The sequence below is a fragment of the Panthera onca genome, chromosome A1 (genome assembly GCF_046562875.1).
Source record: "Panthera onca isolate mPanOnc1 chromosome A1, mPanOnc1 haplotype 2, whole genome shotgun sequence".
Taxonomy (NCBI): domain Eukaryota; kingdom Metazoa; phylum Chordata; class Mammalia; order Carnivora; family Felidae; genus Panthera; species Panthera onca.
The window spans coordinates 151,527,028-151,547,456 of NC_138339.1; the positions used below are offsets into that span (position 1 = coordinate 151,527,028).

General features: G+C 63.1%; 2 protein-coding genes across 5 annotated transcripts; both read left to right on the forward strand.

Annotated features, from left to right (window-relative positions):
• The first annotated feature begins 57 nt into the window (after positions 1–57).
• Positions 58–7,223, forward strand: GUK1 (guanylate kinase 1). 3 transcript variants are annotated; one of them, XM_060628471.2, is made up of 9 exons: positions 75–188; positions 531–684; positions 4,443–4,556; positions 4,822–4,863; positions 5,586–5,682; positions 6,407–6,545; positions 6,632–6,716; positions 6,832–6,917; positions 7,030–7,223. In XM_060628471.2, the coding sequence occupies exons 2-9, from the start codon at positions 639–641 to the stop codon at positions 7,063–7,065; spliced, it is 645 nt and encodes a 214-aa protein (XP_060484454.1). In that variant the 5' UTR covers positions 75–188; positions 531–638; the 3' UTR covers positions 7,066–7,223. The 3 variants fall into 3 exon arrangements, with proteins under 3 accessions (XP_060484453.1, XP_060484454.1, XP_060484455.1); XM_060628470.2 differs by lacking the exon at positions 531–684 and having other exon boundaries at positions 58–188; XM_060628472.2 differs by lacking the exons at positions 75–188; positions 531–684 and adding an exon at positions 3,840–3,946.
• An 85-nt stretch (positions 7,224–7,308) lies between these two features.
• GJC2 (gap junction protein gamma 2) lies at positions 7,309–17,403 on the forward strand. 2 transcript variants are annotated; one of them, XM_078452227.2, is made up of 2 exons: positions 7,309–8,317; positions 15,395–17,403. In XM_078452227.2, the coding sequence occupies exon 2, from the start codon at positions 15,413–15,415 to the stop codon at positions 16,682–16,684; it is 1,272 nt and encodes a 423-aa protein (XP_078308353.2). In that variant the 5' UTR covers positions 7,309–8,317; positions 15,395–15,412; the 3' UTR covers positions 16,685–17,403. The 2 variants fall into 2 exon arrangements, with proteins under 2 accessions (XP_078308353.2, XP_060492502.2); XM_060636519.3 differs by lacking the exon at positions 7,309–8,317 and adding an exon at positions 13,545–14,327.
• The last annotated feature ends 3,026 nt before the right edge of the window (positions 17,404–20,429 follow it).

Below are 20,429 nucleotides of genomic sequence, written 5' to 3' on the forward strand. Positions count from 1 at the left end.
TCAGTGACGTCGACCTCCGCGGGCGCCAGCGGGCCGGCTCGGCGCCGTGACGTAGGTCGCTGCGGACGGAGGCGGGCCGGCGCGGCGCTGACGTAGCCCCGCAGGCGGGCGGTGGAGGCGGCCTCTCATGCTGCGACGCCCGCTGGCCGGGCTGGCGGCGGCCGCCTTGGGCCGGGTCCCTTCGGACGGTGAGCAGCGGGCGGGCGAACGTCGGGGCGCGCGCAGGCCGCGGGGCTGGATCGGGGGCCGTTCGCGGTCAGCCCTCCCGTCGCACTGGTGACTCCTCTGTCGCGGAGACTCGGGGGTTGAGCACGCGGGGTCGTGCCCTGCGGCCCCTGCGGGCCGCCCCAGGGCTGGCCGGCCGCGGTCCCCGCGAGCAGAGCAGGGCAGTGTGCTTGTCCATGAATGTAGCTCGGCCCCTGTCACGGGCCGCCCTTCTCGCGTACGCGCGCGCGTTTCCGTGCAGCGCAGGTGCTTCTGGTAGCTGCTGCTCTCGTGTAGAGGAATTAAAAGCTGGTTCCCTGTGTTAGTTCTCAAAATGTAGGAGGGGATTCTCCTGGCTCGTGAAGCTCCAGACAGCTTGTAAATCCCCCGCGGCCTGAGGACCTCACGCTGGATGCCGTTGTGGACCCTGCTGCATGCGGAGGGGCAGAGAGGGGGAGCAGCCTGACACCCCTCCCCAAGGTGGGCCGCACAGCACAGCCGGAGACTCTGGGAGAAGAGGGTTCTGAAGGCCCGTCTGTGGCCGCCACGCAAAGCCCCCACAGTCTTCCCTGGGCTCAAGAAGGGAAACTCCTGGTAGTCTGGCTCTTTGTGCTTCAGCTCCCTCCTCCGAGGGCAAACCCAGGGGGGTCCTGGACAGATGGAGCTGGCCCCTCGGAGGTCTCCCGCACCTCCCCACCGCCCCCCGGGATTGCTGATTGCTGCGGGTTCCTGGCCTGCCCCCAGGGTCCAGCGCCCCGAGGCTGTGCGGAGCAGGGAGTTGGTGGCAAACCTTTGTGGCTTATGGGCGTCCTAGGTGGAGCTCAGCTTCCGTCAGTACCCGACGCTTTAGTCTGGGCTGCTGGAAACTGCGCGTGTGGTGTAATTAGACGCTACTTTGGGAACAGGAGAGGGAGTGAGCCTAGGTCATTGGGGGTGCTGGTTTGGGGAGGAGCAGGGAGGCAAGCCACGTCACTGTTCCACGGGGAGGAAGGGCAGCTGGGAGCTGAGGTGTTAGTGGCCAGTGTGGGGTAGGGCCCACAGGGTAGGGCCCACAGGGTAGGGCCCATGGGGCAGGGAGGACACAGGCCAAGATGTAGCTGTATGAGTCCCCTACAAGGCTCCTGGGCAGCACACCTCCCAAGCGCGGACTTGTGGACATTCTTCTGTCAGTCTTACATATCCTGGACCATGGGCTGGTCTTGAGGGACCCCGGGGGTGGGGGGGACCCTGGCCTTCATCCCCAGGAGGGGCCTGGGATGCATGTGCTTTCCTATCTCACCACCCACGGCTGAGTGTGCCCCGTGCTGCCCCCTTGTGGGAACCTCCCACGTCAGCTGCACACAGCAGGCCCGCTCACAGCCCAGGTGGGGCTCTCTTCAGTCCTGAGAACACATTGTATGGCTGCTTCATCTTTGGCTGGAGCCAGTGGGGCAGCAGTTAAGAGGTATCAGTTTCTGGCAGTTCTGAGGGTTAAGACTCTCCATAGGTTTCTTTTTTGGCCACGCCCATGTTCCTTTTTTTTTTTTTTTTAAAGAAGTGAACAGTTGGCTTCTGCTTTTTGCTGAGTGTTGTGTTGCCAAGAAAGAAGATCCAGACGATGGAAAGAGGAGCAGGAAGGGAGGGGGGGTCCTGATAACGATTAGGAGTGCAAGGACAAGACCCCAGTCTCTAGGAGAAGGATGGTCCCTCCCCTTGGAGGGCCTGGGCTCCTTCCTGCTCTCTAGTTCTTATGCCCCAGGCCCTGGCCAGGTGCCAGAGTCCTGCACAGTGTCAGACAGCCCAGCTTCCTCTCAAGGAGGGACTGGTCCTACCCCACTGAGGACAGGAAGTGGGGAAGAAGACATCAGCCACTTTGTGGGTATCCTGAGAGCTATGTGGTTTCTCAGGGCCTCTTGGCTTGGTTGTACCCCACACACAGCCCTGCCCATGCAGCCTTTTTGGGGACAGGTATGACCAGCCCTTTTGGTCCAGATCCACTTGGGCGACCTCCTTCACAAGAGGACACACTTGAGTGTAGCTGGGGCCTTGGGGCCTCCAGTCCCATCCCAGCTGGATGTGCTCCTGTCAAAGGTGGCTTCTGTCAGGACTGTGCCACCATGGCCACTGGACATGGGGGCCAGGTAGTGGCCTGTGTTGGGGTGAGGGAGCTCAGTTCCGTGGGCCCCACGTCAGGAAGGACTTAGTGCTCTTGGCTGGCCAGACCCCACCCCTGCAGCATGGCCATGGCTGGCCAGATGGTGTTCCCACCCCACACTGTCAGGGTTTTAGCCCTTGAGGGAGGGCAACAGGGTGGTCTGGAGCCTGGGCTTGAGGGTCAGGTGGGGCCCAGGAGGATGCCCCTGCCGGGGGAGGCTGACAGGGAGTGGCATTGCTTCAGAGCCAAGCAGGCCACTCTTGCCTTCAGCCCACCCTGAGTGTGCACCTGCTGCCCATGGCATGGCGGCCAGTTCGGGCCGACGGGGAGGAGGCCTGGAGGGTGGGGCTCTGGGACACACACACCTGGGACAGGGTGGAGGGTGGGGTGGTGAGTAAGACCGTGTGGCACTTCCATGTGTGCGGTCTGGCCCTTACTGAAGACGTGTCTCTCCTGGTGCATTTGCAGGGCTGGCACCACCGGGGAGTTTACCGCTGGGGGCTGCAGGGTGCTAGCAGGTGTGTGGGGGAGGGGGCATCCTGGGGCAGAGGCACCTGCCCCATGAGGTCCGTGGTGGAGAATCCCTAGAGGGAACACTCCGAGATGGGTCCACAGCTTCCCCATACATGTGCTGCTGTGAACAGGATCTGGACATCCTCCTGCTCAGCTCCCTGACCAGGGAGCTCGCCCCTGGCGAGGAACCCGCCCTGCCCAGAGGAACAGGAACCCGCCCTGCAGGAACAGGAACCCGCCCTGGCAGGAACCCGCCCTGCCCAGAGGAACTCGTGTTCCCAAGGCACCAACACACCACAGGCTCCCAGGAAGACCTAGGTGGAGGGCCAGGGCCAGGTGTGGGATGGACAGACCCCTCCCTCCACTCCCATCCCCAGACACACCCAGGGCTGTCCTGCCAAGGAGAGGGCAGCTGCAGTGGGCCTGGGCCTGTGGGCGGGAAGGCAGGACCACCAGAGTTCACTTGGGGGTCCAGTGGGATCCTTGCTGGGAAGGACACCTGGAAGAGGCGTCACCTGAAGGCGATGCTCATCAGCGTATTGATGGCTTCTTCCAGGTCCCTGCCTGTTATGTCTCCAGCAGAGGGTCCCTTTCCCCCCCATCCTCCTCAGGGCTTGTCCATAAGGTGAGGTGGTCTCAGAATAGCGGTGCTTTAGCCAGATTACTGTGTTGGCCTACATCGAGGATTAGGAGATCGGGGCCCGCCCAGGGACCTGCGGACAGGCCGCCCTGGCTGGGATACAGGGCAGCCAAGGGGAGTCTGCCAGCCACCTTGGGGGCCCCCAGATGGAGCCCTGCAGGGGTTGGCAGAGGAGGGAGCTGCACCAGCCCAGCACAAGTCCCCCTGGGTGCCCCTGTGCACCAGGAGCGCCCCAGCCCCCAAGTCTGCACCTGGCCCTGCTCACGTGTCCTGAGCACGAGGTGTCTGGGTGGGTGAGTTGAGGAGTGGCCTTTTCCTGTGCTCAGTGGGCGGGGCTGGCTGCCTTGGGAGGGATTTAATGCTCAGAGAGTGGGGAGCGAGCAGGGATTACCACCCCCTGCAGGCTCTTCTGGAACTGCCCCAGGCTGGTCCCTGAGTCTGCATCCCACCAGGAGGTGGGTCCTGCTGGGCATGCTAGGGGTGGTCGGGTGGGCGCAGAGCTGGGCGGCTGTCATCTGGAGCTCCCCCCCCCGTCCCTGTCTTGAGCCAAGTGCTAGGGGTGGTCCACCTGCCCAAGCATTGGAGGGGTGAGGAAGCTGTGGTCCCTTGGGTTCCCACGTCCCACTGGAAGCTTCCAGAACAGGGCTCAGGTGCTGCTTACTGACCGAGGCTGTCTTGGGTGTGGTGCTTGGAGACACAGGGATGGGGACCCTCCCAGGCTCCAAAGTCCAGGACTGCATGGCCAGAGAACTCACACATCTGTGGCTGATGTGTGTGACACCAGCTAGCCCCGGGTGAGGCACAACTAGGTTGGCGCTGGGTTCCAAGTCCAGCTCCATCCCAGTCCCCGGCTGACTTCACACAGGGTGGGGGGGGGCACCAGCCACCCGCCCGCTTCCAGTTCTGGGTACATTCCTCAGGCCTCGCTGATCCCCTCTCCCTCACCCACAGGAATGTCAGGACCAAGGCCTGTCGTCCTGAGTGGACCATCGGGGGCGGGGAAGAGCACCCTGCTGAAGAGACTCCTGCAGACACATGGCAGCATCTTCGGCTTCAGCGTGTCCCGTGAGGCCTGGGTTGTAGGGGCAGAGGGCAGGAGGGTTTCAGGGATGCTGGGGGTAGGACCAGGCCGCCTGCTGACCCACCCGTGGGGTAGCCCCACACTGCACCCCCTGACCTGGGGCCCCCACACCACCCAGAGCCCCACACTGCACCCCCTGACCTGGGGCCCCCACACCCACTCGTGGGCTGAGCCAGGCCCTGCAGAGAAGGCCATGCATGGGTGTAGGGGCACCAGGTTCCCAGATTGGTCATAGGTGTTTGTTCCTAGACACCACGAGGGACCCACGGCCTGGAGAAGAGAATGGGAAAGGTGAGCTCCCCCCTTGGTGTCTGTCTCATCTGAGAGATGGACCCCCGCACAGGGTGGGCAGGCAGCATGCTGGCACCCAGGAAGAGATGGGGTGGGGGCCCCAATCTCTGTATAAGGTCCCTGAAGGCACCAGTCTTGACACACATGCCACTCCGCACATGGTCCTCTGATTGATGTAGACATCACAGTTGTGTACCATCAGGGTCCCTCTGATACTGCAGGTATCTTCTGTGTCTTAGTAGGATCAGGGGAGTCCCCTGAACCTCCCCTGTCCAGGCCGGTAGTGTCCAGGATCCCCTGTCCAGGTCGGCAGTGTCCAGGCCCCCCTGCCCAGGCCGGCAGTGTCTAGGCCCCCCTGCCCAGGCTGGCAGTGTCCAGGCCCCCCTGCCCAGGCTGGCAGTGTCCAGGCCCCCCTGTTCAGGTCGGCAGTGTCCAGACCCCCTGCTCAGGTTGGCAGTGTCCAGGGCCCCCCTTCCCGAGGCTGGCAGTGTCCAGGCCCCCCTTCTGAGGCCAGCAGTGTCCAGGCTCCCTCTAGCCTTCCTTTGGAATCCAGTGGTTTCCAGGCTCTCCTCGGTGTCATGTGTGTGTTCTGCTCAGCGCCCAGAACAGCCCCTCCGTGTGGGGCGGACGGGTGCACCGGAGATGCTGGTTCTGGCCACACTTGGTGCCCAAGCCCCTGGTGGTCTGGCCATGGGCAAGGCTCAGATAGCCCCTCTTTGCAGATTACTATTTTGTGACCAGGGAGATGATGCAGCGGGACATTGCAGCTGGTGACTTCATTGAGCACGCGGAGTTCTCGGGGAACCTGTACGGGACCAGGTGGGCCACACTTGGCACCTCCACACCCTCCCAGGGGCTCTGCCTTCAGCTGGACGGGACCTCTGAGGGTCGTTTGGGCAGTTGGGAGTCAGGTCCCCAGCCCAGCCAGGGGTCGAGCTCTGCAGGCCCCTCCTCCCAGCCACCTCTGTCCACCTGGCCAAGCCATGGTGAGGTCCGCGGGCCCCTCTAGGGACTGGCGCTCAATGAGGACTCCAGCAATCTGGGTCTTCTAGGACCACAGGCTGTACTCAGCTTGCTCTCCCAGTAGTGGGCTGGCATGGGGGTGCCCCCCAGTCCCCAATACTTCTCTGCCAGCTCTTCCCACCCTGCTGAGAGGCCTACGTCAGCCTGTGTGCACATCCTGTTCGTGAGCCGCTGGCAAGGGTGAGCCAGAGACCCTATGAGACCCATTTTGCTCCATCCTAGGCTCTAGGTACAGCTGGACAGGACAGTGGGGCTGTGTTGGGTGGGTACCTGGTGCCCTGGGGCTGTGCAGTGAGCCCTCCTGCCGCTTCCCACAGCCACCCTCAGCCCAGCAGAGGGCCCAGCACACGTGTACTTCCAGAAAGGTGGAGGAGGTGCAGGGGTCCTGGTAGGTTTCTGCACTCATGTCCGGCCAGGCCCATGCCCTGCTGAGGCTCCTTGAGGCCGTGAGGGGCTGCTGAGCCCCAGAAGCCCCACTGAGCTTTTGCCGCCCCTCTGTCCTCCCCACTCTGTCCTCCAGCAAAGCAGCGGTGCGGGCTGTGCAGGCCATGAACCGCATCTGCGTGCTGGACGTGGACCTGCAAGGCGTGCGTAACATCAAGAAGACCGATCTGCGGCCCATCTACATCTTTGTGCAGCCGCCCTCGCTGGACGTCCTGGTGGGGGGTGGGCCTGGGCTGGGGTGGGGGGGGCGGGGCTGGGGGCGGGGCCCGCCCAGACACCCTGACCCTCCCCTGTGCCTCAGGAGCAGCGGCTGCGGCAGCGGAACACAGAGACTGAGGAGAGCCTGGCCAAGCGGCTGGCTGCTGCTCGTGTTGACATGGAGAGCTGTGAGTGTGGGCACTGGCCACCTGCCGTCCCCCCAGGCTCCTCACCCACCAGGGAGACCCCCAGGGTCCCTGGTCACCAGAGATGACCCTGCCCTCCCTCTTCCCCCCTCCCCAGGCAAGGAGCAGGGCCTGTTCGACCTGATCATCATCAATGACAACCTGGACAAGGCCTATCAGGCCCTGGAGGAGGCACTGTCCGAGGTGGGCTCTGCAGGGTCAGGACTTCTCTGTAGTGCACGCAGGGAGAGGGGCTGGGACAGGCGATGTGGCCTATCCCCTGGGCCCTCCTGATACCCTTCTCTCCCTGTGGCAGGAAATCAAGAAGGCCCAAAGGACCAGCCACTCCTGAGAGGGACTGCCAGTTGTGTCCTCCCCGTTGGGGACTCCGCTCACATCAGCCAGCACCTCCTCCCCTCAGACTGCTGTGTCTGGGGGACCCTGGCCTCCCCTTTCCCCCTCCTATGGGGGCCAGGCCCATGTCCTAATAAAAACTGCTGTGTAACCGTGTCCCTGAGCCTGTGGGTTGCCATCTTCAAGCCAGGGTGTTGGGGACCGGGCCATGCTGTCCATCACAGACCCCGACTCCTGGCCGCCCCCTCAGTGTGGGAGGCTAGCAGTTCAGTTCTTTCTGGCGTCTGCTGCTCTGGGCGGCCCACCCCCAGCTTCCCTGTGCACTGCCTCCCTAGGTCAGGGAGGTCAGTCTTGGGCGCTGGGTGGGGCCCTCATGGAGTAGATGAGGCTGCTGGAGAGCATTGCCTGGTGGAGGTACCCTGAGGCTGTGGGCAGTAGGACCTGGGGCTCTTCCTGCCTGAGCCTCTCCTGTCCTGGTCCCTGAGCTGGGCTGCAGTGGTGGCCCAGGATCTGATGCAGGAGGGAGCTAGAACCCTGCATCCTGGGGGCCTGTTTGGGCCTAGGGCTCCCCTCCACCTCGTGCGTGGTCTGCTGGGCTCCCCTCCACCTCGTGCGTGGTCCGCTGGGCCCAGAAAGGCCAGCACAGGGAGGACCCCTGGGGGCTCCTGTTGGGGTTCCCAGATTCCCGGAGTCTCACAAGACACCTGTAGAAGCCACCCTTCTCGAGTCAGGGCTGCTGTGGCTTTGCTGTGCTGGCAGGAGAGCTGCTGTCCCCTAGCCCTTGTCCGTGCCTATGCCACGCTTCTGTGGTGGGACCCAGACAATGGACACAGACTTGAGGTGGCAGGGAGTGGACAGGGAGGCTGGACTCTGTCCCAAAGCCCAGGTGCAGAGAGAAGGGCAGGTGGGGGCCTGGCCTGAATCTGAGGGCTACTGGACATCCCCACCCCAGGCCTGAAGGCAGGTGAGGCGGGGCCAGGCTGATGTGCAGAGGAAGGGGGGGCAAGTAGGGGAGGCCCCTTCCCTCTCTGGGCCCTGTCCAGCCCCAGGGACAATCGGGGATTCAGACCCCAGGCCTTGGGGGGAACAATGGAGCCCTTGAAGGCCCTCCCCCCGCATTGTGCTTGGTGGTGAGAGGTGGCCCTGGGTCGGGCCCACGACTCGTCCAGGCACATGCCCTGGGAGGGCCAGTGTCCGGCCGGCTGGCAGGTGGAAGAGCTCAGGGACTCACATTTCCTGGCCTGGAAAAGGTAGGGCACTGCCCAGGGGCTCAGGTGTGGGCGGCCCTCTGGTGCAAAGCGTCAGGCACCCTGTCTGTGGGCCCAGGCTCGCTTCTCCCGACAGGGCCCGCCCTCCGTTGTGGTGGGGGAACCTGAAGCCCTGGGGGCTGTGCAGGCCAGCTGCTGAGCAGGAAGGGAAGGGGTGCTCTTCGGACATTCCCCAGCAGCTGGGGCTCCTCAGGGCGCTGGTCCCACTGGCCCACGCCAGCCAGGCAGCTGCAGTGTGTCCAGAGGCTGGGCCTTGGGCCTCAGTCTGCTCAGGGAGGCTGGGGAGGCAGGCACACCCGGGTGGGTATACCTGTCCACCCAGCACACGGTTCCTGACCTGGCCTGGGGCCTCTTTCCCACAAGTCCTCACGGGTGCCTACTAGGCGTCGGGGGCCTCAGGGGTCACCGAGGGCAGACCAGACCCCTGTTCTCCAGGAGCGGCCCCCGGTGTGCCACAGATGTCGTGAGTGAGTCGTCTGGGCGGCCCAGGGGAGAATGGGGGAGAGGGCGGGTGGCCTGGGCAGGATGTCAGGCCAGGAGTGGCCCAGGCCTGTGGCAAGCTTATCCGGAGAGGGCAGGTGGGTGCAGCAACGGTGTGGGGCATGGGGTCTGTACAGGAGGGGCTGCAAGGGGTGTCCAGGACCCGGGAAGGGTGGCAGGAGCTGGGGAGAGGGGGGAAGGGAAGTGGAGGTACCCACCTGGCTGCAGAGGGAGCGCGGCCTCCTGCCCTTGTCGGTGGTGCCTGGGAAGGTCTGGAGGGTCCCAGAGCGGGGTGCCCTTGAGGTCCTGGCCGGCTCCCCACGCCCAGGGCTCTCTCCGGGCCTCTCTGCAGTGGTGGCCCCAGAATCACCATGACTGTGGGGCGAGGACCCCTCCCTTCCTGGGTTGCAGGGGAAGCTAATTAGAGGGGCCCTGGGTCCTGAGCGGGGAGTGTGGCGCGGGGGGGGAGGGGGGAGGGGAGGCACTGTGGCCGCAGAGGAGGGCTGTCGTCAGCCTGGCCAAGCTCCCCCAGTGCATCCTGCCTCTGCTGAGCACCCATGTGGTGGGTCTGGAGGAGGGGCTTGTGTGTGTGAGCAGAGGGTGAGGTGGGTGAGTGTGCTAACGCTTGTGTATGCACCTGTGAACACGTGTGGACATCTGCATGTGGACTAGCGCTGAGTTGGATAGGAGGGCATCAGGAAGGCCCTAGGACCCTGTGAGGGTGGGGGCTTCATTCTGAGTGCACAGGGCTCCCTGGGACCCAGTCCTGTGGGCCTGTGACCCCAAGGGTGGGCTGTGGGGGTGGAACCTATAGGTGGAGTGAGGAACAGGAGGGGGCATGAAGGTAGCACCTCTGGGGGCTGGAGAGGGGAGGGAGAGGGGAACCTAGGGGATGGCAAGGAAGGGAGACAGGAGGCACCTGGGTGAGGGGCTGGGGAGGGGAGACAGAGGTGGGGAGCCTGGGGGAGGGCCTGGTGAGGGGAGACAGAGAGGAGCCTGGGGGCTGACCAGTGTCCACACTGACGGGGAGGCTGTGGTACCCTTGGGAGCTGCAGGGGGCAGATGAATGTGGCAGAGGGTCCCAGGTTTTGGGGACTGGGCAGCCTAGGGGTATGCAGTTTCCTCTGGGCCAGGTGGTCCAGGTGGAACCTGACTGGGGCATCGAGGACAGTGGTCCAGGGGCCCAGGGAGGGACATGCAGGACAGAACCCTGTGGAACAACCACAGAGCAGACAGGGGGAGACCTTGGGTGAGTCCCACGGCTGGGTGAGGCCCTGGGCTCTGAGCTAACGCATTCAGGGCCGTGCAGGTGGTCACATGAACAAAGGGCCACCCAGGGCTGGGCGTGCTTAGGAAGGGGCTAGGCTCTGGAGCTCCAAGGTCCCCAGGGAAGGGTCCCACTGCATATTCAGTGATTCTCAGCTGAGCATTCCAGCTAGGGGGGCGGGGGGGCTGGCAGCCCCACCTCAGTGGGAGGAAGCCCCGCCTGCCCTGAGAGGGGCTCCTGGGAGGAAGCTGGGTCAGGGATGGGAAGGAAATGGCTGGGCAGGCCCTGGCCCTCAGCCCCTTGCACACCCCCTCCACTCCCGGGACCTTTGTCCAGACCCAGGGGTGACAGGAGCTTGAAGTGCAGAGCCCACCAGCCTCCTTCGGAAGTCCTCCCTTCCCCCAGCCCCACTGCTGTCCCCTCCCAGATCCTGACACCCAGCCTGAACACTTGCTGATGGATCCCGCTGAGTGCGATCCCACCCACACCTGCTCTGAGGCATCTAATCTGAGCAAAGGCCCCTGCAAACCAGCACCCCTACACCCCCCAGGTGGTCACCCCTCCTTAGGATCAGGGTCCTCCCTGGGCCTGCAGCCCTAGGAAGCCATAAGCCAAGGTGTCTGTTCCCTGCCTGCAGCCTTCAGAGACATACCTGCCAGAGGTGGGGTGGGGGGCACACCGGGAAAGGGGGCTCCCACTGATGGGGCAGGAAGGTACTGCAGTGTGGTTATTTTACAGCCTCTCATCGGTGCACCGGAGTCACTACCACTGTCACTACCCTGTCATGAACATAAGTCCACGTTCTTTCTCTGTGTCCTTCTTCTGCCCTGGAGTCCACCAGGGGCACCAGAGCATTTGCCCTCCAGCTCCTCCAGCCCCCCCAGGTACATGTGATTGTTTCTCAACGGTCCCCCCAGGGTTTCGGGAGGTATGTGATCATCTCCCAAGCATCCCCGCAGGGTCTCAGGAAGCATCTGGTCATCTCCCAAGGGTCCCCCCAGGGTCTCAGGAGGTATGTGGTCATCTCCCAAGCGTCCCCGCAGGGTCTCAGGAGGCATCCTGAGTCTCCCAAAGGTCCCCCCAGGGTCTTAGGAGGCATCTGGTCGTCTCCCAAAGGTCCTCGCAGGGTCTCAGGAGGTATCTGGTCGTCTCCCAAGGGTCCCCATCCCGGGTCTCGGGAGGTATTTGGTCGACTCCCAAGCGTCCCCGCAGGGTCTCAGGAGGCATCTGGTTACCTCCCAAGGGCCCTCTCCCAGGGTCTCAGGCATGTGGTCATCTCCCGAGGGTCCCCCCACCCAGGGTCTCAGGAGGTATGTGATTGTCTCCTGAGCTCCACGCCCCCCCCCCCCAGAGTGTCAGGCATGTGGTCATCTACCAAAGGTCCACCCCAGGGTCTCAGGCACGTGGTTGATATCTGGTCATCTCCTGAGGGTCTCAGGCACCTGGTTGTCTCTTGAGGGTCACCCCATGGTCCCTCCTGGCATGTACTTTTCTGCAGGGTCTCATGTGACATTTAGTCATCTCTTAGGGTCTCCTTAAGGTCTCGGGTGGTATTTGTCTCCTGAGCGTGCCCCCAGGGTCTCAGTGGCTCGTGGCCATCAGGTCTCCTTGTCCACGCTGCCGGGTCCAGCCCTCAGTTCCCTTGTGATCACACCCCTGACTGTGTTGATGTCAGGTATCTGTAGCCGCCTCTACAACTGTTTCCTGTTGTCTCTCCATTACCTGGGTGCTTTCTGCGGAACACCAGGGCGTCTACACGTGTGCTACAAACCGGCCTCTCACTAGGGTGGGGACTTGGGCCAGCGTCCACTGTCCGTCCCTTCTTGCGGTGCCGGCTCTTTGGAAGGGCCCTGCCGAGGAATGGGGAGCCGTGTGGCATGGGTTGTATAAACTGTGTAGAACTCCCTTCTCTTCCACTTTAATTCGTTTAGTCGTTTATATCAGTACGGACTCACACTTATTTTATAGTCTGGTTTAGACGCTAGAGTCCAATCTGTAATACTGCCTTATTCCGCTATCACCCAGATAGGTGCAGCTTCCGACACACGGCGCTCCTGCGACGTGCTTCCGGCTCCCTCACTGTGTACGTGTGCGCGTGTGTGTGCGTGGCTGTGAACTCATGTGTGGGCGCGTACGTGAGCATGTGCGTGCTTGTGGGCATGAGTGTGCGCGCAGGCGTGCTCACGTGCGTGCTTTGTGCGTCGGTGTGCGCGTGTCGGTGCGTGGGCTCCCGCTTGTGGGCACCGGGGCGCACGCGTGTGCGTGCTTTGCGCATCAGTGCGCGCGTGGGCGTGCGCACGTACATGTTTGTGGGCATCGGTGCGTGGGCGTGGTCACATGCATACTTTGTGCGTCAGTGAGCGCGTGTCATTGCGTGGGCTCGCGCTTGTGGGCATGGGGCGCGCGCGTGTGTGCGTGCTTTGCGAGTCAGTGCGTGCGTGGGCGTGCGCACCCCAACTCATCGGCTCTTTGCTCTCCCGCCCAAGCACGTGCCCTGGCACCTTTCTTGTTCCCAACCTGGCACTGGTCGCTTCTCCAGGAGCACAGCGTCTTTTACGGAGAGTGGGACCGTGGTGCGTGTGTTTGCTGCTATGGATGTTTGCGCATCTCCACCCTGTCAGTTGATAGGCAAGGGAATACGCGTGTGTACAAACCCTGTCCACACTCGTGCCGGTGACATTCTCTAGGGAGCCATCTGTGTCATGTTCAGCTAACACGGGTTCACAACCAGGTCTCCCATGCTAACCCACGACCACATGGGACATTCCAGCAACCCCCCTCCGCCAGTCTACAACCCCCAAGCAGTGAGAACCCTAAATCTGATGGGTGCCGCCTGTGAGTCTCTGCCCCCCTCCCAAAAGCAGCCTGCCTCCCCCAGTGCGCAGGGGATGGAGGAGAGGAGCCTTGCTCCCTCCAGCTCCTGCTGGCCCGATTCTCTCCTGAGCTGAGGGTCTGGAGGGCTTGCTCTGATGTGCCCTCTCTCCAGGGCAAATCTCATCTCTGGGGCTCTGACCCTGTGGGCTTGCCCCCCAGGGCATTGCGCCGTTCCTCACACCTCCCGCAGGGTCTGCCCCAGTGCAGAGTTAGAGCTAGTCCAAGAGTCCCCCATGCAGGCCCCTCTGCTCGGTCATGGGCGTGGTGGGCACACATACACCCGGGAATTGGCACACCCTACAGTGAGGCTCCCCCACACGCCTAGAGCTGGTTGTTAAATACCACACACCAAGGGCTCTTCCTCTTTCCACTTCTGGGGCACCCTCCTGGCAGGAAGAGAAGAGGTGGAGGCCCCTCTGCCACCCCTTTCCTGGGTTCTTGTGGAGTGGGGCTGTGGGTGTCGGCCTCCGGTGATGTGGTCCGGGGCAGGGACATATACTGGAAGAGTTGAGGTTAGAACGAACGGTGGGGGGGGGGTGGGGGGGGTGGGGGGGGGGAAGAGTCACTGCCTTAGATGGGGGTTGGAGAAGGCAGCCTCGGAGGGCTGGGTGTGCATGTCTGTGTACCCGAGAGTGTGTGTGCATGTGCACCAGTGTGTTTGTTTATAATTGTGTGCAGATGTGAATGTGCACGCCTAGTGCTTGTACAAATATCTGAGTGAACCTCTGTACATTTGGGTTTTAAGTTTATTTCTTTTGAGAGAGAAGGGGAGGAGCAGAGAGAGAAGGAGACAGAAGGGAGAGAGAGAGAGAGAGAGAGAGAGAGAGAGAGAGAGAGAGAAGAGAAGAGAAGAGAGCATTCAAAGCAGGCTCCATGCTGTCATGGCAGAACAGGGCTCAAACTCACTAACTGTGAGATCATGACCTGAGCGGAAATCAAGAGATGCTCTACTGACTCAGCCACCCAGGTGCCCCAAACCTCTGTGCATTTGCTTATAAGTATGTGCACACACGAGCGTGCACGTGTGTCTGTGGGTCCATGTGCCCTGCTGTATGCACATGTGTGTCCGAGTGCATGTGTGGCTGTGCATTTGAGAAGCGCATGTGCCTGTGTGGCTCTGAGGGGCGCTGCGCACAGATGTGAGGAAAGAGGGTCACTTCCCCAGGAACCCAGGCTGCCCCCTCTTCCTGCCCCCACCCACGGGGAGAGGCCCCAGCTGCATAAAGTGGAGCTTCCCGGAGCCCCTGCCCGCCCGCCTCTGCTGCGCCATCCCACACCTGCCCACGCTGCCTCCCGTGCCCATTCCAGAGGGAGGAGACCAGAAGCATTAGGCACCCCGGGGTCTCCTGTCCCCAAACTACTCAGCAGCAGGTACTGGCCTTGGTAGTGAAGGAGGTAGGGTGGGCGGTGGGAGGCTGTAGCCCCTCCCCCCTTCCTGGAGGCGCAGGGAGGTGAACGCAGTGGCCTTCTCTTCCCCGGCACGGGCCCACCCAGGGATCAGCTGATCTGCAAGGGGGCACTGGTCTGGGACGTGGTGAGTGGCCCCGCGGCTGTCTCCAAGTGTCACAGATGCCCTGGTGTCTGTGTGCCTCACAGACCGGTCTGTCCTGGACACATGCCTGGCCTCACTTGTCTTCCCGGAGGGGATGTCTGGGCCAGGAGACAGCAGAGGGCAGGGTGGTGTCGGGACTAGAGAGAAAAACAGCCCAGAGGGCTGGGCAGCAGCCTGGGGCCAGCAGTTCCCTTGGGGGGGCATGAAGTGTATGGGGGTCCCCTGTACAGACGGAGGAAGCAGGGTGTGGAGGAGGGAAGGGGGAGGGGTGCACTGCTGGGGGAGACTGGGGACAGATGGTTCTGGGCGGCCATGGGGCTCCAGGGGGTGGGTCTGGGGGGATGAGGGCCAGTGGGGGGCGGGGGGGAGGGAGTTGAGGAGCCCAGATCCTGGAGGCCTCCGGGATGCTGGGAACAGGACTCCATGAGACCCTCTCCAATGACCTGCGCGCTGCCTGGGTGCGGTGAGGGCCATGGATCTGAGCTGACCCTGAGTGGGGCTGGCCTTGGTTTCCCTTTTGGCCCCATGACCCTGTGGCTCTCAGGGCCTGGGGTGGGTGGGGTCCCCAGAGCCGGGGGAGGGGCGCGGCTTATAAGGCTCTGGGCTTTCGTGGGCGCTGGTGCTGCTGCAGGCTGGCTGGTGCCCAGTTCTGCTCACGGAGGCCCTGGCTTTTCCCAGTATCCATTCCCAGGATGCGGCCAGGACTGGGGGGTGGGGGGGTGGGGGGTGGGTACGGCGCTCCTGGAAGGGCTAGGCAGAGTCCCAGCTCCGGGCGCCCGAGGTCCGCCCCCTCCCTATCCTCCCGCGACGCCCCCCCCTCCGCGTGCGCCCCTCCTGGCCGACGGTCCGTCTCCCCCTGAGGTTGAGCTCTGCTCCCGCTCCGCAGGTCCCACCCCCCGCCCCTATGACCAACATGAGCTGGAGTTTCCTGACGCGACTGCTGGAGGAGATCCACAACCACTCCACGTTCGTGGGCAAAGTGTGGCTCACGGTGCTGGTGGTCTTCCGCATCGTGCTCACGGCCGTGGGCGGCGAGTCCATCTACTCGGACGAGCAGACCAAGTTCACGTGCAACACGCGCCAGCCGGGCTGCGACAACGTGTGCTACGACGCGTTCGCGCCCCTGTCCCACGTGCGCTTCTGGGTCTTCCAGATCGTCGTCATCTCCACGCCCTCCGTCATGTACCTGGGGTACGCCGTGCACCGCCTGGCCCGCGCCTCCGAGGAGGAACGCCGCCGCGCGCCCCGCCGCCGTCCGACCCGCGCGCCCCTGCCGCTGCCCCTGCCGCCCCACCCCGGCTGGCCCGACTCCGCCGGCCTGGGCGAGGAGGAGCCCATGCTGGGGGGCCTGGGCGAGGAGGACGAGGAGTCGGGGGCGCCCGAAGGCCTGGGCGAGGAGGCCGAGGCCGAGGACGCGGGCGCGGCCAAGAGCGCAGGCGGAGACGCCAAGGCGGCGGGGGCCCCGGGTCCCGCCCGGCAGCACGACGGGCGGCGGCGCATCCAGCGCGAGGGCCTGATGCGCGTGTACGTGGCCCAGCTGGTGGCGCGGGCTGCCTTCGAGGTGGCCTTCCTGGTGGGCCAGTACCTGTTGTACGGCTTCGAGGTGCGGCCTTTCTTCCCGTGCAGCCGCCAGCCCTGCCCGCACGTGGTGGACTGCTTCGTGTCGCGGCCCACCGAGAAGACCATCTTTCTGCTGGTCATGTACGTGGTCAGCTGCCTCTGCCTGCTGCTCAACCTGTGCGAGATGGCGCACCTCGGCCTGGGCAGTGCGCAGGACGCGGTGCGCGGCCGCCGGCCCCCGCCCGGCGCCCCCGGCCCAGCGCCGCGCCCGCCGCCCTGCGTGCTGCCCGCCGCGCCCACCGGCCTGGCTTGCCCGCCCGACTACAGCCTGGTGGTGCGCGCGGCCGAGCGCGCGCGCTCCCACGACCGGGACCTGGCGAGCCTGGCGCTGCAGGCGCTGCGGGACGGGCACGCGTTGGAGGACCGCGAGAGCCCGCCGTGCCCCGGCCTCCCCGCGGCCGCCCGGGGGCCCCAGCGGTCCGGCGCCCCAGCCTCCGGGTCGGGCAGCGCCACGTCGGGGGGCACGGGCCAGGGCAGGCCGGGCGCCAAGCCCAGGGCGGGCTCAGAGAAGGGCAGTGCCAGCAGCAGGGAGGGGAAGACCACGGTGTGGATCTGACGGCCCGCCCCTGAAGTGGCCCAATCCCCTGCAGGCCACGGCTGGGGCGGGGGGCTGGGGCTCTGGGGGAAAGCCAGGGCGCAGGGCGAGGAGCACCACCTGCCCTCTCTTTCTCCTCCGCCTGCTCCGGGCCACCCGGGAGGGGCGCCAGGTTGAAGGCATCACCCGCTCAGCGTCACTGCCCCTCCCTGCCTGAGGTCTCCCCTCTGTCCAGGGGAGAAGGAGGAGGAGGGACCTGCGAAGGGTCCCCAGCTCTGATCCCTAAACCCGGAAGGGTTTATGGGACTGTGGCTGCAGGGGTGGGGGCAGTCTGAGCCTCACCTGTGTGTGTTGGGGGGGGGGGAGGGGTCTTGGCCCTCTCCTCCCCCACCCTGCTCCCCAGATCAGCCCATGTGTGTCATGGCGGGCCCGGCGTTCGTCCATACAGCCTGCAGCAGCAAATGGGGTTCCCTCCCAAACCCCCCACCTCCATCCCCAATCCACTTCCTGTTTCCTACAGAGCTGAGAGCACTCCTAGGTCTTTCTGGTACAGAAGGGGAAACCGAGGTCTGGACGGGAAGGGAGGGACAGAAGGGGAGTGCCGCATCATCCTGTGGGAGGGGGCAGCCCCCCCCCCCCCCCCCCCCCAGTTCCCTCCTGTGCTGAGGCCCTGGGGTGGATGGAAGGGACTGCACTCTCTGGAGCTTCTGTACCTCTGTGGTTCGGCCCCTCCCCCTGGGACAGACTGTGGTTCTGCAAAGAGGCCTCTAGCCTGTTGCCAGGGAGTGCTGGGACTCCGGTTTGGGCCATTCTGGGGGATGGGGATCCTGGCTCCTATCTACCCCTTCTCTGCCTTCCGTCCCCCTCCCTAATTCAGACACAGCCGCCAAAGCAAAGGAAACAAAATAAAACTAACTTTTGTTTACAACTGCGTGTTGTGTGTGCATGTGGGGCATGCACACACGTAGGTTGTGGGTGCACACATGTATGTCTACCCTGGCGTGCGCATGTGTGTGAGTGTGCCCGGGTGTGGTGTGTGTACATGTATGTGTGCGCACACGCGTGTGAGTGTGCACGTTTATGTGTATGTCTGCCATGGCCCTACTGGGACACCTGACTCAGCTCCAGTCTGGCTGGAAGAAGCAAGGCCCAGGCCAGTTGGGTGCCTTTCAGTGTTGGGTAGTGGGAAGGGCGGGGCTGGATGGGGGGCACAGCCGAACACACAGATGGTGACAACAAAGAACACAGCCTGGCGCACATACCCAGAGCCTAAGTTCAGCCTACAGTCACAGGCACGAAAGGCAGAGTACAGTGGATGTCATTATGTGGACGCTGGTCACAGCTTGTAGCGTGAAGGGCGGAAGTGGGCACACAGGTGGGGAACCCCATCGCTCTTGACCCCAGTGGTCCCCCAGTCCCCTTCAGGCCCAGAGCACCCCTCCTGGCCTGCAAACCCTCTTTGGTGTCCCCAGACCAAACTCCGATCCCAATGTCAGCCTGCCTCTGATGCCAAGAGCACGCTGGGTCCCCTGGAGGAGCCCTGTCCCAGGGAGTCCCATAGAGCTATGCCAATCCAGATTCAGAGCAGAGACACACCTTGCATCTCCAAGACAGAAAGGCTCACGTGACCGGCAGTGTTGTCCTGGGGGAGTCAGGGTCTCTGTGTGTGGCTCAGGCCTCCTCACAGCACGGTGACTCAAGAGTACCTGGCAAAGGCCAATGACTCTTATCAGCAGCCCCCAAGTGACACCATTTCCACTGCAGCCACAGGCCTGTGGGATCCAAGAGCAACCAGGATCCTTCTGGGACCACCAGGGTTACATTTTAAGAGGTACATGTGGGATAGGATCTCTGTGGCCTCATGGAGAATGCCATCAGCTACATGGACCCTGCAAGGCTTAGTCAGCTGTGCCCCCCCCCCCCCCCCGCCATAGATGAAGCCCCCTGACCCCACGCCGGGGACTGCTCTTGGGAATTTGCGGCCACTGACTCTTCTTAAACCACAACACTACCATCCTCCTATAAATCCCCTCAAGGGTATAGCCTGTACGATTTCTATATCTCAGCCCCCCTCCCCCCACCCACTCTCAATTGGTCTAGATACAACGTGAGGCAGTTTGGGTCATCAGGAGGAGGACTCTCCCCCAGGGCTGCTGGGGAAACTGGTTTGCTGTGGGTCAGGCTGAGTATCTGTGCCCAGTGGTTCCTGCCAACACCAGTCTAGATGTCACGGTGAAGGTGTGTTTTTAGATGAGATTAACACTGGCAATGAGCATTCTTTGGTAAGGCAGATCACCATCCCCAGCGTGGGTGGGCCTCATCCAATCAGGTGACGGCCATAAGAGCAAAGACTGAGGTTCCTGAAGAAGAAGCCATTTTATGTCCAAAGTGCTGCTGTTGGTAATATTTGTGTCATCCTGATTGGGCCCTAGGATTCCCAGAGTGAGCATAATTCTGGGGGTGTCTTTGAGGTGATTCTGCATGATATTCACACTGAATCTTTAGATTGAGTGAAGTCCCTAGTGTGGCTGGGCCTGACCCAATCAGGTGAAGGCCTGAGTAGTGAAAGGGAACTCATTTTGCCTGAGTGGGCTGGGACATTGGTCTCCAACCTGCAGACTCACTCAGGCTGGGCCGACAACCCAGCTCTCAGGCCTCCAGCCTACCCTGCAGATTTCAGACTTGCCGGCCCCATAATGACATGAGCTGGTTCCTTAAAATAAGTCTCTCTCTCTCTCTCTCTCTAAATATATATATAGATATCTATATATCTCCTATTGCTTCTGTTTCCCTGGAGAACCCCAGCTAATACACATCCTATCGGCCAGAGTGTGTTAACAGGGCATCCTGTTTCAAGGCTTGGGGCCTGTGGATACCACTGGGGGCCTTCAGTTTTGTGAATTTTCCATGGCCATGGTTTAGGTTCCCACTGATGCCATGCCTCACTGATGTCACGCTCTCTCCACTGATGTCACTGGCTGTCCCCAGCCTCAGCAGACCTGTGCATCACCCAGGGTCCTGCCTCTGACACCCTGTCATTGCAGACACAGCCCCAATGCCACGCCTGAACCAATCCTCTGAAGGACGCGGCATATAAGCTGCTTGGGGCTGGGAACTCCCAGAGGCAGTGCTTTATGCTCACCGTGCTACTTGGACAGACCCCTCTCAGTGCGTGCCTTGGTTTCCCCATGCACCTGGCAAGGCATGAGGATGAAGGGCTGAACCCAAGGCACAGAGCCCAGGCCTCCCCGCCTCACCTCACTGCATGGTGGTGGTGGTGGGGGGTGGTCCCTGAGCTGGGCTGGGGGGTGGCCAGAACAGGAGCAGACTGGATGGCCTTCTTGTCTCACTGTCATCCGTTTCCACGGCCGGAGCCAAATGGCCGGCTGTTCAGGGAGAGCGGAGGGCCGTGGGGGGGGGGGGGGGGGGGCTGCTTGTGCGCTCCCAGAATGGAGGCAGCTTCCTCTCTGCCTTTGGGAAGGGAGGAGACCGTGAGGGGAGAATAACAGGAAGCCACCCCTGGCCCAGTGGCAGCTGGGAAGTAGGGTCCAGGACCCCCATGCCTGCTGGGTTCCCAGCTCTCCACCCCTCCAGGGCTCATAGCCTCAGAAGAGGCAATGGCACACAACCCAGGTCCACCAGTGCAGTTCCCTGGGAGGCTCTGTGGCCAGGCATTCTCCCCCTCCCCCGCAGCCAGGCAGACCCCAGCCACCGTCCCCAACAAATGCAGAGCTGAAGGCGCAAGGCAGGGGGCACCTGAGAAGGG